At 46.0% G+C, this 17,119-nt stretch overlaps 1 protein-coding gene across 3 annotated transcripts; it reads right to left on the bottom strand.

Moving 5' to 3' along the window:
* Positions 1 to 230: 230 nt before the first annotated feature.
* RBP7 (retinol binding protein 7) lies at positions 231 to 17,119 on the bottom strand. 3 transcript variants are annotated; one of them, XM_072819705.1, is made up of 5 exons: positions 16,476 to 16,595; positions 14,505 to 14,657; positions 3,234 to 3,412; positions 3,013 to 3,114; positions 231 to 477 (listed from the first exon to the last, which is right to left on the bottom strand). In XM_072819705.1, the coding sequence occupies exons 1-5, from the start codon at positions 16,546 to 16,548 to the stop codon at positions 427 to 429; spliced, it is 558 nt and encodes a 185-aa protein (XP_072675806.1). In that variant the 5' UTR covers positions 16,549 to 16,595; the 3' UTR covers positions 231 to 426. The 3 variants fall into 3 exon arrangements, with proteins under 3 accessions (XP_072675806.1, XP_072675808.1, XP_072675807.1); XM_072819707.1 differs by lacking the exons at positions 14,505 to 14,657; positions 16,476 to 16,595 and adding an exon at positions 16,953 to 17,119; XM_072819706.1 differs by lacking the exon at positions 14,505 to 14,657 and having other exon boundaries at positions 16,476 to 16,616.

The raw sequence follows: 17,119 nt of genomic DNA on the forward strand, positions 1-17,119 counted from the left end.
CCCTGACCCCTGCCACCACTCACCCATCCCCAAAAGTCAGGCTTCCCCTACTGAGCTCTCATAGCTGCCTGTACTTATCACTGCTGGATGTTCAGACTGCTTGTTTTGCCCATTTTCCTCACTAAACCTTGACGACAGAATTACATCCTGCTCATTAGTGTGTCCATAGTGCCCCTAGAAGGCTTTCAAACACTTAAAATAATGGGGTATGCTAAATTTAGGAGAAAAAGTCAGAGTCATTGGACAGGTTTATTGAACTGAACGTCTTCCCATAATCTGAGTAAATGGCTTCTGGTACAGGCTGTAGGACAGGTCTCTGACCACAAGTTCCCATCACCAAACCAGGACAGATTAGCATCTCTTCATTTTAGAATAGAATTCAACATTCAACTGCAGTCACACGTGGGTTCTGTTGCTGGACGCAGTTCAGGCTCTCTGGAACGTCTGTTTACACACTTGGCCTTCACAGAACATTTCCTAGGGATATGGAGGAATGGAAGGAGAAAGAAGATGAGTGGGCACATGGAAATAATAATAATAATAATTATTATTATTATTATTATTCACAACACTTCTGACACCAAAAACTTGGTATCTTTTCCAACAGGGCCTCCAACAATTCAATTCGATTCTGACACTAACAACCTAGAGTTAGTGCAGGCTCAGTTAAGGGCTCAGTCTCAAAAACTGCCCCTACTGGGCAGCCCGGGTGGCTCAGCAGTTTGGCACCTGCCTTCAGCCCAGGGCGTGATCCTGGAGACCCGGGATCGAGTCCCATACCAGGCTCCCTGCGTGGAGCCTGTGTCTCCCTTTGCCTGTGTCTCTGCCTCTCTCTCTCTCTGCCTCTCTCTCTCTCTTTCTGTGACTCTCATGAATAAATAAATAAAATATAAAAAAAAAAACTGCCCCTACTTCAGACATCAATCACCAGTCCTAGGCCACCCGAACTTCTGATCGACCAGCTGTTAATGGGATTCCCGTGACCCCCTCCTCAGTTTCAGTAATTTGCTAGAACACCTCACAGAAACACTATTTACAGATTTACTATAAAGGATACAGCCAAATAGGGAGATGCAGGACACAGTATGGGGGTGCGTTCCATGCTCCCTCCAGGAATGCTATTCTCCCAGCAAGTCAATGTTTTCACCAACTAGGAAGCTCTTCGAATTCTCTCAGTTAGGGATGTTTCCGGAGGTTTTGCTATGTAGGTATGACTGATTAAATCTTTGCCCATCTGAGGGATTGTAGCCACCAATCATCTCATTAGTCTACAGGAGACACTCGTTAATTACTCTGGAGACACCAAGGGTTTTAGGAGCCAGGTACGAAGACCAAATACTTATTCTCTATTATATCACAGCATAGAGGGATTGTCCTGTGAGTATCCTTCTCCCCTCTGCTTGGGCAGAGTTCACGGATATGCCATGGGAGGATGCATGCAATTTGAACATACTTCTTAGAGCAACTAATCTGTATCCTCAAATGTATTTGTGTTTTCTTTGAAGTTCTGTATTACATTTTTGTGATGGCAAGTTTCTTAATTTTGTTTCTATTTTCAGAAGAGTGTAAGATTGATCTAAAATTTAAAAAAAAAAATTTTTAAGTATGCTCCACACCTAACGTGGGGTGTGAACTCACAACCCTGAGACCATGAGTGGCATGCTCTATGTCTGAGCCAGTCAGGCACCCCAAGAATCAAAATATCTCCAATGCCCTTGTAATCAAAGACTACCCAGACCCTCAAAGACCACCCACATCCAGTTTTAAGATAAATGCTCTAATTTTGTTTCCACGGGTCTTTTGGCTTAGATTTCACGTACATTGAGGCAAAAAGGCACAGAGTTGAAAGTACACATTTTTGTCAGACCTGGATTTGAATCGCTACTTGGCAGCCTTGGGAAATTTCTAAATCTCAATCTCTAAATTTGTAAATGGGGAAAAATAGTGTCCCTTTCACAGGACTGTCTTGGAGACCAAGTGAGATAATGCACAAAGATTTAGCACAGTAATTGAGCACAAAAGCATCGCTCAAAGGATGTAAGCTGTTATGATTTATATGGCAGGAAGCAATTCTCATTTAAAAAGCCATAATTAAGCTTTGATATACAATTTTATACCTTCTCTCTTCTTTATTTTTCTTAAGTAGGCTCCACACCCACCATGGAACCCAATGTGAGGCTTAAACTCAATCCTGAGATCAAGACCTGAGCCAAAATTGAGTTGGACACTCAACCATCTGAGCCCCCCAGGTGCCTCTATACCTTCTAAGTTATATTTAGAAATTATTGATCAGCTTGAGCTGTAACCTGTATGCTCATGAAGTGCTGGTAGCATCAGCAATGAGACAATCTTTTGGAAATGGGTATGGCAACTAAGTTGAGCAGCAATAATATGTGTGCCTCTAACAATGATACTCCCTGTGGATTCTTCCTAAGGAAATCAGTCCATTGATGCAAAAAGCTCTATTTACATGAATATAAGCAATAGCAGAAAACACCCTTAAACAATATTCCTGGACACTGAAATTATGGAAATGTTTTCCAAAAATGATAGTTCACCAACCTGATAGAATATTATGCAGCCAGTTTGCTACTTTATTATGCATATATATGTATATATAAATATTTTAATATAGTATATATATTTTTCAATTAATATATGATGAATTCAACAAGAAAGTTATTTTATGGGCAGCCCAGGTGGCTCAGTGGTTTAATGCCATCTTCCCCCCACGGCGTGATCCTGGAGACCCGGGACTGAGTCCTGCATCGGGCTCCCTGCATGGAGCCTGCTTCTCCCTCTGCCTGTGTCTCTGCCTCTCTCTCTCTCTCTCTCTGTGTCTCCCATGAATAAATAAATAAAATATTTTTTTAAAGAAAAAGATAAAAGCAGAACACTCTGGCAGAGCCTGGGAGGTAACCCACATGCCAAATCAAAAACAGTGGGTTGGAATGGTGGGAACTTTCATGCCGCATAGTCCCATTAGATGCAAGAACAAAATGTAGTAAGTACCAAGTGGAGTTTGTCTCCTTCCATCCAGTGGGTCCAGCCTCTGTTCTTCTTCTCCCCCTTCTGGATACAGGTGAGTCTGTCATTGTCCCAAGTGACCAAGCTCTGGATGAGAGAGGGGAGAAGATGCTGGTTTGCTCTGGCAGGCTCCTCAACTGGTACCAAGAAGGCCCAGTTAATCTTGCAAAATCAAGAGCCTATGCTATCATTTGAATTTTTTTTACCTTGCATTTTCTGTTATCCAGGCCTTTATTATCCTCATCAAATTCTTCTCCAACTTTAAATGTAACAAGGTAGTTCCTCAAGCTGCTGTAGGTGTGGATGGTAAAAGAATCTTCGTTCTGCTCAATCACTTTCTGTGGCTTCAGCAACTTGGCTATCTTACGAGTAGCAAAGTCAATACCTTAAAAACAATTTTTAAAAAAGAAGTCTCAATATTCACTCAAGATGCAAAAGCTAAGAATTTGGCAGCTGTCCTCAAAAATCATTGTATTTCATCGCTAGTGTTTCTTTTAGCATTTCAATGCCACTTGTTGCCGAAATTGGATCTGTGGGGAGTTATCCTGGCAAAGCTCCATTCAAAGGCTTGATCAAAAAGCTGGAACAGCTTTCAGGGAAGAGTCATTGGCTGGCTGTGGCTTAGGTAATGGATTTGAAGCTGGACCAGAAGGAAGCAGTTCTGGGAGTCCCCCCAGAGGCAGACAAGAGGACAAAGAAGCCAGGGGACAGGACTCAGGCCCCAACACAAACAAACTCAAATGCAGCAACTCTGCCTTTGTCTGCTTTATGTATTTACACTTTGAATTAAGACAGCATTTGTTCGTTGTTGTTTTTAAAGATTTTATTTATTTATTCATGAGAGACACAGAGAGAGGCAGAGACACAGGCAGAGGGAGAAGCAGGCTCCATGCAGGGAGCCCGATGCGGGACTTGATCCCTAAACTGGGATCATGCCCTGAGCCAAGGCAGATGCCCAACCACTGAGCCACCCAGGCGTCCCAAGACAGCATTTGTTATATACAATTGATGAATCGCTGAACTCTAATGATCACTGAACTTCTAATACACTGTTAATTAACTGAATTTAAATAAAATTTAAAAAAAATTTTAAGACTGCATTTGGACAGTTTCTAAACAACAACAAAAGTCAAAAGCCACTGTAAAGATGCATATACTTCTATACAAATCTTTTTTTTAAAGATTTTAATTATTTGAGAGAAAGGGATCCCTGGGTGGCGCAGCGGTTTGGCGCCTGCCTTTGGCCCAGGGCGCGATCCTGGAGACCCGGGATCGAATCCCACATCGGGCTCCGGGTGCATGGAGCCTGCTTCTCCCTCCGACTGTGTCTCTGCCTCTCTCTCTCTCTGTGACTATCATAAATAAATAAAAATTTAAAAAAAAAAAATAAAGATTTAATTATTTGAGAGAAAGAGAGAGAGAGTGTGAGAGCATGAGCTAGGGGAAGGGCAGAGAGAGGGAGAAGCAGACTCCCCACTAAGCAGGGAGCCCTGGCATGGAGGGGTGGGGGCTTAATCCCAGGACCCTGGAATCATGACCTGAGCCGAAGGCAGATGTCCAATGGACTGAACCCCCCAGGTACCCCCATTTAAAAATCTTTAATAGGGCAGCCCAGGTGGCCCAGGGTGAGATCCTGGAGACCCGGGATCAAGTCCCACGTCGGGACCCCTGCGTGGGGCCTGCTTCTCCCTCTGCCTGTGTCTCTGCCTCTCTTTCTCTCTGTGTCTCTCATGAATAAATAGAATAAAATCTTTTATTTATTTTTTTAGACAAAATCTTTTTTTTTAGGAAGAGGGAGAAGCAGGCTCCATGCACCGGAGCGCCAAAGGCAGGCGCTAAACCGCTGTGCCACCCAGGGATCCCTAGACAAAACCTTTTAAAAAAATCTTTAATAAACTTTAAAACAGTTATACAAGGAAACATGGAATGCTGAGAAGATCCAGGTTTGTTTGTTTGTTTATTTTTTAAGATTCGGGTTTTAATATAGACAGTGGATTTAAACCCCATTTCCCTTTTAGTAGCTTTGAGCACATTATGTAGCTAAAGGCAACTGTTGCTGTTTTATTTTATTTTTAATTACATAATCTCTACACCCAACTTGGGGCTCAAACTCAAAACCCCATGATCAAGAGTCACATGCTCTACTGATGGAGACAGTCAGGCAACTGTTGCTATCTTAAGTAGCGTAGCCAGGTGACACTTTAGTCAGGAGTTAAATGAGGTGAAGAAGCAAACCATGCAGATTTCTGGGGAGAGGCAAATGTCACAGGGAGCCCAGGGACATCAAGGACGGGTGTGCCAGGTGGTCTCAGGAACCACCAGGAGTTTGGCATGACTGGAGCAGAAGGAGGGAGATGAGGGGAAAGGATCTTGAGATGAAATGTGGGGCTACCATGAGGACCACTGAGCTCTAACTCCAAGAAAATGAAGTCAGATGGGTGCCACTGGACTGTTAGGAGCAGATGACATGGTCTAATTGGCAGGCAGCCACCACTGTACGCTGACTCACCACTTGGACATTTTTTTTAAGATTTTATTTATTTATTCATAGAGACACAGAGAGAGAGAGAGAGAGAGAGGCAGAGACACAGGCACATGGAGAAGCAGGCTCCACACTGAGAGCCCGACGTGGGACTCGACCCAGGGTCTCCAGGACCACGCCCTGGGCTGCAGGCAGTGCCAAACCGCTGCGCCACCGGGGCTGCCCCACCTGGACATTTCTTTTTTCTTTTTTTAATTTTTATTTGTTTATGATAGTCACAGAGAGAGAGAGAGAGAGAGAGAGAGAGAGAGGCAGAGACACAGGCAGAGGGAGAAGCAGGCTCCATGCACCAGGAGCCCGACGTGGGATTCGATCCCGGGTCTCCAGGATCGTGCCCTGGGCCAAAGGCAGGCGCCAAACCACTGCGCCACCCAGGGTTCCCCACCTGGACATTTCTATGAGCTACAGGGCACACACGATTCTCCCATTTAGGGATTATCCTATTATGTAAAATAAAGTTCCAGGAATCTTCACTTCTTCAGAAGCTTACATGACTCATTGAAGGTAGTTTGGTTCCAAGGTTGACTCCTGTTTTATTTTCTTATTTTTATTTTATTTTTTTAAGGTTTTATTTAATTTTTTTTTTTAAGTAATCTCTACATCCAACATGGAGTTCAAACTTACAACCCCGGGATCAGGAAGGAGTCACATGCACCACTGACTGAACCAGCCAAGTGCTGATCCCTGTTTTAATTTGTTTGCCTAACAGATTTCCTTTTCATCTGACATGAACTGCCACTCAGGACTTCACACTGCCATTTCCAGTTCAGAAAACTCGGCCAAGCATTGAGCAGGGCTCCTTCAGCATCTCATTAGCCCCACCCATTTCTAAGCTCAAAAATAATATAAATGTCCTTATTTTGAGAAAACTCTATTTTTATTTTTCACACCTAGAATGCAAAGTTTTAGCTTGAGCTACAAGTGATCCAGTCTTTACTGTTTTTTTTTTCTTTCTTTACTGGTTTTTAGCCATGTTTAAGCATTGAGGCTAAATCCTTAAAATATTTATCCCATTATTAAATAGACCAAGTCAAATTTAAAATAGTTATTGCTGGGCAGCCTGGGTGGCTCAGCAGTTTAGCGCCACCTTTAGCCCAGAGCGTGATCCTGGAGACCCGGGTTTGAGTCCCATGTCGTCGGGCTCCCTGCATGGAGCCTGCTTCTCCCTCTGCCTGTGTTTCTGCCTCTCTGTCTCTCATGAATAAATGAATTTTTAAAATCTTAAAAATAATAATAATAATAAGGGCAGCCCAAGGGCTCAGTGGTTTAGCGCCACCTTCAGCCCAGGGCCTTATCTTGGAGACCCGGGATTGAGTCCCACGTTGGGCTCCCTGCATGGAGCCTGCTTCTCCCTCTGCCTGTGTCTCTGCCTCTCTCTCTCTCTCTCTCTCTCTCTTTCTCTCTCTGTCTCTCACGAATAAATAAATAAAAACTTTTTTAAAAAATGTGTGAAGTGATTCGTTGCCAGTAATTTGTAATCTGTACTACCATGTTGTAACATTGTTACCTAGGTTTGCAGTTTTCAGGCTGGCCTTTTTAAAGGTCAAAATTTATTTTTTAAAAAATATTTTATTTATATATTTGAGATAGCATGTGTGAGAGGAAGGCCAGAGGGAGAGGAAGTAGTAGCTCCCCAATGAGCTCAGAGCCCCACAAGGGGCTCTATCCCAGTACCCTGAGATCATGACCTGAGCCAAGGTCAGGCACTTAACCGACTAAACCACCCAGATGCCCCTGAAGATCAAAATTTAAATCAGCTTAAAGTCTGGTTAATTTCTTCCAGTTCCGGTTTGCTGTGACCTCGGTGGTCCAAATGGCTTTTGTGCTCATAAGGCTTTTATCCCGGCAAGCCATGCTTTTCCATACTATTAGGTTTCATTTTTTTTTGTTTTTTGTTTTTTTTTAAGATTTTATTTATTTATTCATGAGAGACAGGAAGAGAGGCAGAGACACAGGCAGAGAGAGAAGCAGGCTCTATGCAGGGAGCCCGATGTGGGACTCGATCCCAGAACCCTGGGATCACAACCTGAGCTGAAGGCAGATGGTCAACCACTGAGCCACCCAGGCGCCCCACTATTAGGTTTAAGTAGGAAAGAAGACATCTATGCAGAAGGAAGAGAGGATCTAACTGTAACCCACTTCTAATCTAACCCACTTCTAATCTTGAGGCAATGTGGGTTTGGGAGCCATGAGAAAGTGGTTTTATTTATTTTTTAATATTTTATTTATTTCTGAGAGAGAGAGAGAGAGGCAGAGACACAGGCAGAGGGAGAAGCAGGCTCCACGCAGGGAGCCTGACGTGGGACTCGATCCCGGGTCTCCAGGATCACGCCCTGGGCTGAAGGCGGTGCTAAACCGCTGAACCACCAGGGCTGCCCAAGAAAGTGGTCTTAAATCCCAGTTTATGTGGTGATCTTGGGCAAGCTGATCACACTACCACCTTCTGGGGCCACAGTGGGATTGAGGAGGATGACAGAGACAAAGCAGTGGGCACCTGCAGGCATCAACTGGTTCTTTCCTGCCTGGAGCTTCACACATCAACAACTGGTTCTTTCCTGCCTGGGTCTCCCTTGGCTACTGTGGGGCCCAGCAGGAGCTCCCAAACCCCAGGCTAGCTCCCCCAGACTTTAAAACACAGGTGACTTTCTTCTTTGTCCAAACTCCTGCTGAAATTTGGCAGAAGCTAGGAAAGAGCAATGTTAGAACCACGCTGGGGAGCTGCGAGATCAGTTCCAATAGGAGTCATTGTCCCCCCTCAAGAGAGACACTGGCCGGGGCACATCACAGGATGTGTTGCTGAGTGTTCTCTGATTACTTACCTGACTCATCGCTGCTCACAGGAATTTACCTCACTTTTACTTTAAAAAAAAAAAAAGAGGCCATCACCCACTTTATCTTTCTACCCCATTCAGTCTAAAGATCTAACTAGCGTTCTCTGTGATTTTTTCTTTTTTCCTTCTCTTTTTTATTTTTTAAGATTTTACCAATCCACTCTTGAGAGACACAGAGAGACAGAGACATAGGTAACGGGAGAAGCAGGCTTCCTGCAGGGAGCCCAATGTAGAACTCAATCCCAGGACCCCAGGATCATGACCTGAGCAGACCTTAAACCATGCAGGCACTTCTCTCTATGATTTTCTTATGGAATGTACTTTCCTTATATGTATGTGGAAAAAAAACATTGACGAGGGCAGCCCCAGTGGCGCAGTGGTTTAGTGCCGCCTGCAGCCCAGGGCATGATCCTGGAGACCCTGGATCGAGTCCCGCGTCGGGCTCTCTGCGTCGAGTCTGCTTCTCCCTCTGCCTGTGTCTCTGCCTCTCTCTCTCTCTCTCTCTCTGCATCTCTATGAATAAATAAATAAAAAATCTTAAAAAAAATAAAAAAAAAACATTGACGATACACTGTATATTCAAGTAGATCAGTAACATCCAGGGTTGTTGGCTTAATTCTCAAGATAAAACTTAATATTTAGGGATCCCTGGGTGGCTCAGCGGTTTAGCGCCTGCCTTCGGTCCAGGGCATGATCCTGGAGACCCGGGATTGAGTCCCATGTCGGGCTCCCTGCATGGAGCCTGCTTCTCCCTCTGTCTGTGTCTCTGCCTCCCTCTCTCTCTCTCTGTATCTCTCAAGAATAAATAAAAATCTTTAAAAAAAAAACTTAATATTTATAGCATTATGTAAGTAGCCATTCTAGTATTAAAAGTATAACATAAAGACTTAGTACTTAAATCAGATCTGAGGCTTCGACAGAGTTGCTGGGCTTTCAGGAGATAGTTTTCAATTAAACTGATCTCCCAGATTCTGGTCTGAAAAACTCTCCTTATTTTATAAAAGAAAAATATGCCAAGTTAACCCTAATCCTGAATAATTCTAAAACTGCATGGCTCCCTTATTGTTTAAGCCAATACTTTAATTAGAAAAAGAGGGATTCCCTGGGTGGCGCAGCGGTTTAGCGCCTGCCTTTGGCCCAGGGCAGGATCCTGGAGACCCGGGATCGAATCCCACGTCAGGCTCCCGGTGCATGGAGCCTGCTTCTCCCTCTGCCTATGTCTCTGCCTCTCTCTCTCTCTCTCTCTCTCTCTCTCTCTCTCTGTGACTATCATAAAAAAAAAATTAAAAAGAAAAAGAACACCTCCCAGTGGCTGGGTGGCTAAGTGGTTGAGGGTCTGCCTTCAGCTCAGGTTGTGATCCCAGGGTCCTGGGACAGAGTTCTGCATTGGGCTCCCTGCATGGAGCCTGTTTCTCCCTCCGCCTGTATCTCTCTGTTTCTCATGAATAAATAAATAAAATCTTGAAAAACAATACCTAAACCAAAGGCAAAGAATCTGCACACGCCTTCCTGATTTAGATAATTTGCCCCTACAAATCCCATAATTGCCCTTTTAACTTAGGAGCCCTGCTTTTTCTATTCATGAAACCTAGGTAGGTTGTCCTCCTGTCCTCACTCTGAAAGTTAAGTGCTGGTAGTTTAAGTTGATGATGATTTAATACCTAGAATGGAAGGTTTCCATTTTGTACCTTTATCCAAAGAATACCATTTTCTCCCCCATATTTATGTGAGTCATATCTTACACTTGTAGGATGTCTCTTATCATTTGCTTTTTCCTTGCTGTGTTGCATTTATTAAACACACACCTAGTGTATGCAAAGCCGTAGGGCAGGGAAGTTGCCCTGCCTCTCCCTGGAATAGGAAATCTCAGACGGCAAGCACTTTGCTTCTTTATACACCTTCTTGCCACCCCTAATACACAGAAAGTGCCTAAGTGATATTTGTTATTGGATTGAACTTGAAGAGACCCCTGGAGCTTGTTGAACAGTAGCTTTAAGGAAAGACATACTTTCTTAATGGCTGTGGCACTACCTTCCCTCTCGCAGGGAAATGAAATAGTTAAATACTTTTTACTGGGGGTGGGAGTAAAGGTAGAAAGATCAAACTTATAAATGCACAGTCCCTGTACTTAAGGAATTTATAACCAAGAAGGAAGGTGAAAACAGAATAATCAGTCTCCCTTTAAGAAGAGAATCTGAGACAACCTACAGAGTGGGAGAAGATATTTGCAAATGACATATCAGGTAAAGGGCTAGTATCCAAGATCTATAAAGAACTTATCAAACTCAACACCCAAGAAACAAACAATCCAGTCTGACTAGAATGGGCAAAAGACATGAACAGATATTTCTCCAAAGAAGACCTACACATGGCCAACAGACAGATGAAAAAATGCTCCACATCACTTCCCATCAGGGAAATAAAAATCAAAACCACAATGAGATACCTCACACCAGTGAGAATAGCGAAAATTAACAAGACAGGAAACAATAAATTTTGGAGAGGATGTGGAGAAGGGAGAACTCTCCTGTACTGTTGGTGGGAATGCAAACTAGTGCAGCCACTCTGGAAAACAGTGTGGACGTTCCTCAAGAAGTTAAAAATAGAGCTACCCTACAATCCATCATCTGCACTACTGGGTATTCACCCCAGAGATACAGATGCAGTGAAACGATGGGACACCTGCACCCCAATGTTCATAGCAGCAATACCCACAATAGCCAAACTGTGGAAGGAGTCACAATGATCTTTGACAGATGAATGGATAAAGAAGATATATATATCTCAGCCATCAGAAAGGACAAATACCATTTACATTGATGTAGATGGAGCTGGAGGGTATTATGCTGAATGAAATAAGTCAGTCGGAGAAAGATAATCATCATATGGTTTCACTCACTTGTGGAATATGAGAAATAGTGAAAGGTACCATAAGGGTAAGGAGGGAAACTGAGTGGGGAAAAATTAGAGAGGAAGACAAATCATGAGAGATTGCCAACTCTGGGAAACAAAGGGTTGCAGAAGGGGAGGTGGGGGGGGGGTAACTGGATGACAGGCACTAAGGAAGGCACTTGATGGGATGAGCACTGGGTGTTATACCATATGTTGGTAAGTTGAATTTAAATAATATATATAAGGATGCCTGGGTGGCTCAGCAGTTGAGCATCTGCCCTTGGCTCAAGGCATAGTCCTCGGGGTTCCAGGATCGAGTCCCACGTCGGGCTCCCTCTGCCTGTGTCTCTGCCTCTCTCTCTCTCTCTCTCTCTCTCTCTTTCTGTGTCTCTCATGAATAAATAAATAAAATCTTTTATTTATTTTTTTTAATTTTTATTTATTTATGATAGTTACAGAGAGAGAGAGGCAGAGACACAGGCAGAGGGAGAAGCAGGCTCCATGCACCGGGAGCCCGATGTGGGATTCGATCCCGGGTCTCCAGAATCGCGCCCTGGGCCGAAGGCAGGCGCCAAACCGCTGCGCCACCCAGGGATCCCAATAAATAAAATCTTTTAAAGGGATCCCTGGGTGGCTCAGCGGTTTAGCCCCTGCCTTCAGCCCAGGGCGTGATCCTGGAGTCCCCGGATCAAGTCCCACATCGGGCTCCCTGCATGGAGCCTGCTTCTCCCTCTGTCAGTGTCTCTGCCTCTCTCTCACACATCTCTGTGTTTCTCATGAATAAATAAAATCTTTTAAAAAAAATCTTTTTAAAAATATATTTTTTAAAAGGAAGAGAATCTGCTCCAAAGGAAAATTGAAAACAATCCTTTAAAAAAATATATGTTATTTATCTGAGAGACAGAGAGAGTGCACACAAATGGGGGGAGAGCCCCATGCAGGACTCAATCCCAAAGCAAAGGCTTAATCCCAAGGCAGATGCTTAACTGACTGAGCCACCCAGGTGCCCTGAAAACAATCCCCTTGAACCTAGAAGTACCTTAATTATTCTAGTTCTATGTCATAAATTCCTCTTACGTGCTTATTTATTGAAGAATCTAAACATAGGGCAGCGCCGGTGGCTCAGCGGTTTAGTGCCACCTTCTGCCGAGGGTGTGATCCTGGAGACCGGGGTCGAGTCCCATGTTGGGCTCCCTGCATGGAGTCTGCTTCTCCCTCTGCCTGTGTCTCTGCCTCTCTCTCTGTGTCTCTCATGAATAAATAAATAAGTTCTTTTTTTTTTTTTTAAAGAATCTAAACATAAGACATTGTATAATTTACTAAGCACTTTGTTAAATATTCATCCAGGATAGACGGCTTAAGCTCAGTTTTTCAGCAAAAGGGACAGATTTCCTGGTTGTATATTCCTCCTAACTAATGAAAAAAGATAAGGATTCTCTGGTATTTATTATAGGAGCTCTCTGAACTCACCCAAAGTATAAACTCTGTGTTGAAAAAATATGTTTTAGGGACGCCTGGGTGGCTCAGCAGTTAAGCGGCTGCCTTTGGCTCAGCGTGTGATCCTGGAGTCCCACCTCAGGCTCCTGCAGGGAGCCTGCTTCTCCCTATGCCTCTGTCTCTGTCTCTCACTCTCTCTATGTCTCTCATGAATAAATAAACAAAATCTTTAACAAAAGAAAACATAAGGAAGAGAAAATACATGAACAACTCTACACTGTATTTATAAAAAAAAATCCTCATATAAGTAGACCCACATAGTTCAAACTGGGTGTTCAGAGTCAACTGTAGTCAACATTCTGCAGTTGTCCCAAGGATGATTTGATGCATCAAAGAGAAGCACTTCTTAAATTTTAATTTGCATCTGAATCACCTGAGAACCTGGGATCTGGAGGGGGGCTCAGAGTCCACTGGCTAAGAAGCTCCTGCTAGTTCTGAGTAACAAAACCCTACACTCATCTCGTCCTGAGCCCCTAATCTGCCCAGGGGAATACAAGATGACCCTAGAGTCTGTCTTCTTTATGATTTGTGCCAGATCACTTTCTTCCAAGCTTGTGAGGACCTGGCAATAGGTTTTTTGTTTTTTGTTTTTTTGGCAATAGGTTTTAAGTCTAATTTCAGCTATCGTATAAAATGCATGAGATATCTTGGTTTGTAATTTAGATACTTACAATATCAGATCTGGTCTAACTACCTCATTTAACAAAAGGGGAGGGATCCCTGGGTGGCTCGGCGGTTTAGCGCCTGCCTTCGGCCCGGGGTGTGATCCTGAAGACCCAGGATCGAGTCCCAGTCCCACGTCAGGCTCCCTGCATGGAGCCTGCTTCTCTCTCTGCCTGTGTCTCTGCCTCCCTCTCTCTCTGTGTCTCTCATGAATTAATAAATAAAATCTTTAAACAAAAAAACAAAAGGGGAAACTAAAGGAACTCAGAAGTTATGTAACTCTGGTTCTATTACCAACAATCAACGGCTGAACGAGCTGGGTTTCCGGTGTGGCGATCTGTTAACACTAACCAGCTTCTCTGTTCCAGAAATCCCTCTCACACTTACATTTCTTTTGGAAAACAGATTGCAAGTAAGAGTTCATGTGTTATCTGGATTCAATATCTTTCTGGAGCCTGAACCAAGAGTAAGAATAGGGGTTGTGAGGCAGGATGTTGACTCAATACTGTATGCCTGAGTCCTCTGCGAAGTAAGTTGGATGATAAATAGCCTCTGTTAGCCTCTAGGATCTAATACAGTGGCAGATAATTTTCAAGCCCCTACTAACATCATGAAAAAAAAAAAAGTATCAAGGGATCCTAGCAGAGCATACAGAAAAGCAAGACAGTGTGGGGACAGGTAAAGGATGATACTCTACACATGGGAAAAAACACCCATTGCAACACTCAGAAGGCTGCTTTGTGATACCCGATGGACTTAGCACAAGAAAGAGGTCTTCCCACACTTGGAATGGTGACCTCCATTCCCTGTTTTATCTCAGAGGTTTGCTCTAAAAGCCATGAAATTGCCACAAATGCAGAATACAGCCAGGCAACATTCAAAGCCATCACCTGATATTTAGCCCTTTCTCCCCCATAAACTAGCCAGATAGCAGCCGGATATGTCAGGGAAGAAGGTAGAGTCACATGCCACCAGTAATTTGGAGGTGGGAAGGTAAGTAAAATATCATGACCCACTGCCTTTGGGAAAAGTAAGCATAAATTCCTACTTACGCATTAGAACCAGGAAGGAAATGGGAATCAGGTTGAAGGGTGAGCAGAATATGCCACCCCAAGAGACGCCACTCTGGCATACTGAGCACATCGAACCGACGACTATGGGGAAGAAGCTGACAGAAGCAAAGCTCTCTGCCTTCCTCCATTTGCCTAAAAGCAGAACATAAATTTTTCGAATTGTCTCCCCTCCCCTCTGTTCCAGGAGAGGTAGAAGTTAGGGAAATGAACCTGGAGATGGCGCCTGAAGAGCTACATAATACACCTTCCCAACCAGCCCGCATCTTCTGTTAGTTCCACTTCATATAATTAGTTACCTTCCTCACAATTTGCCCCCCCTAGAAGCTCCAAGTCTCCCTCTTGTCATTTCTCTACAAAGTTACTACTCTTGGCTAAGATGCTCTACAGACAGGCTCAAGTTCCAACCAGGTGTCTTTACCATGCAGGTGCAACTAAATTCTGGTGGTGAATCTGTCTTTGGTTAGTCTAATTGACAAGCCCCCCAGCCAATGAACCTAAGATAGGAAGAGGAAAGTACTTCTTTCCTTCACTCCAGGGTTTTATGCCATCTGAATCAGATTTAGCGTGAGAAGCTCCAGACTTCCCTACTTAGTGTGAGAAGGGAGGAGAGAAGCCTACCACAAGCACAGAACTCAAAAACTGGAGCCACAGAACTGTACATTTCAAAATGATTAAAATGGTCAATTTTATGTATGTATCTTTCACAGTTTTTTAAAAAAGAAAAAAATTGGACTCGTCTCTCCCTCTCAATTTACAGATGGGGAAACAGGCCCAGTGTCAGATCAGAAGCCAGAATGGGGCAGCCCGGGTGGCTCAGCGGTTTAGCGCTGCCTTCAGCCCAGGGCCCGATTCTGGGAGACCCAGCGTCAGGCACCCTACAAGGAGCCTGCTTCTCTCTCTCTCTCATAAATAAATGAAATTAAAGAAAAAAAAAAAGCCAGAATGGCTGCCAGGTCCCCATACTCGCAGCTGCCCTAGCCCATCTGTCAAAAGTGCCACTGATTGGTGTCACAAAAGCACTTGGCACACAGGTGCTCCAATGCCCCACATCTGAAGCATGACAGGGAAAGAGCAGGACAAACTGGGAATCGGTAAGGAAGGGAGGCTTCTACCCTCCAGGGCGGGAGACACTCACGGAGCCCTCTAGGAAGCAAGGACATGGGCCAGAACCCCCACCCCCACCCCTTACACACCCCTGGTGCCTCCCGAGTCCCCTTGCCTCTGCGCAGACCAGGCTCCCGGCTCAGCGCTGCGGGGCGGAGGGGAGCAGGACGCGGGAGGGAGAAGCCCCTCCAGGTACCCACGATGGTCCCCGGGCAGGCACTGCGTCCTGGGGTCTCGGTTTCTTGTGCCCCCTCAAGCCCTTGAAGGGACAGGGGAAATCGGAAAACTAAAGGTTTCCAAAGCGGTTCCTGATCTCAGCGGCCACCAGAGTCGCCGGGGGAGGGGGGCGGGATCTCGAGCACCTGAGCGCAGCGGGGAGCTCCGGACCCGGGGAGGGGGTCGGCGACTACCCTAGCAGCGCTCCCCCCTCCCAGGTCAGGGAAACCCAGGGCCCCACCGCAGAGGCGCCGGGACGCCCCCCATCGGCAGGGCGCGCCCCCCCCCGGGGCCCCCGAGTCCTCCTTGGAGGTGGCCGAGCCTCAGCTGCCTGCGGTCGGCCGGACGGGAGACTCCGCCACGGGGCGGGTACAGACCGACGGCAGAGGCGGACGGACTGGCGGACTGGCGACGCGGGAGAAGGAAGGATGGTCCAGAGGAGGGACGGGAGGGACGGAGGATGAGGAGGGGGGAAGCGACGGGGGACGGGGAGCCGGGGTGCGGTGCGGGGATATTGCATGGTCGGGATAGAGACCCAGGACCGGGAGACCGGCAGGGCGCGGAGGGTGGGCGAGGGAGGGGGAGGGGGAGGCCGCCCCGCTGCCTCAGCGCCGACCCCGTCCGCCCTACCTAGGGCCAGCATGTAGCCCTCGAAGTTGTCGCTGCTGAGCAGGTTCCAGGTGCCGCTGAGGTCGGCGGGCATGGCGGGGCAGGGCGACAGTGGCGGGCGGGCGGGCGGCCGGGCCTCGGCTTATCTGCGGGCCCCGGGGGGCGGGCGGGGCGGGGCGGCGGGGTGACGGCGGCGCCGGGAGCAGCCGGCCTCCGAGGCACCTGCTGGGGAACCCCCTCCCCGCGCCTGCCTGCTCCGCCACTGTCACCCCTGCTCCCCCGGCCTCCTCCCCCTCCCTCTCTTCGTCCTCCTCCTCGTCCTCCTCTCCAACTCCAGACCCGCTGCACACCGTGTTCCGAGCCACACTTTTTTCTCTGCCTCCAAAGTGAAAATGACCAAGGGAAGCTCCTCCAAACTCACGGCATTAGCGTTTCAGCTGCAAAGGATAAGTCAATAAACCCAACTCTAGTGGTCTCCATATACATTATTTTTCTTACCTATCAAGCAGTCCTGGGATGCTGATGATTTGGCAACTCCATAAGGTGGAAGTGGCATTTCTGTGATTCTCCGGGCCTTTTATGCCTGCTGGTAACCTCACCGTCATGAATGGACTGCTGGGTTTCCAGCCAGGACATCCATGTTCAAGGGAAGAAGGAAGGGGGAA

Source organism: Canis lupus, chromosome 3 (assembly GCF_048164855.1).
Source record: "Canis lupus baileyi chromosome 3, mCanLup2.hap1, whole genome shotgun sequence".
Taxonomy (NCBI): Eukaryota; Metazoa; Chordata; class Mammalia; order Carnivora; family Canidae; genus Canis; species Canis lupus.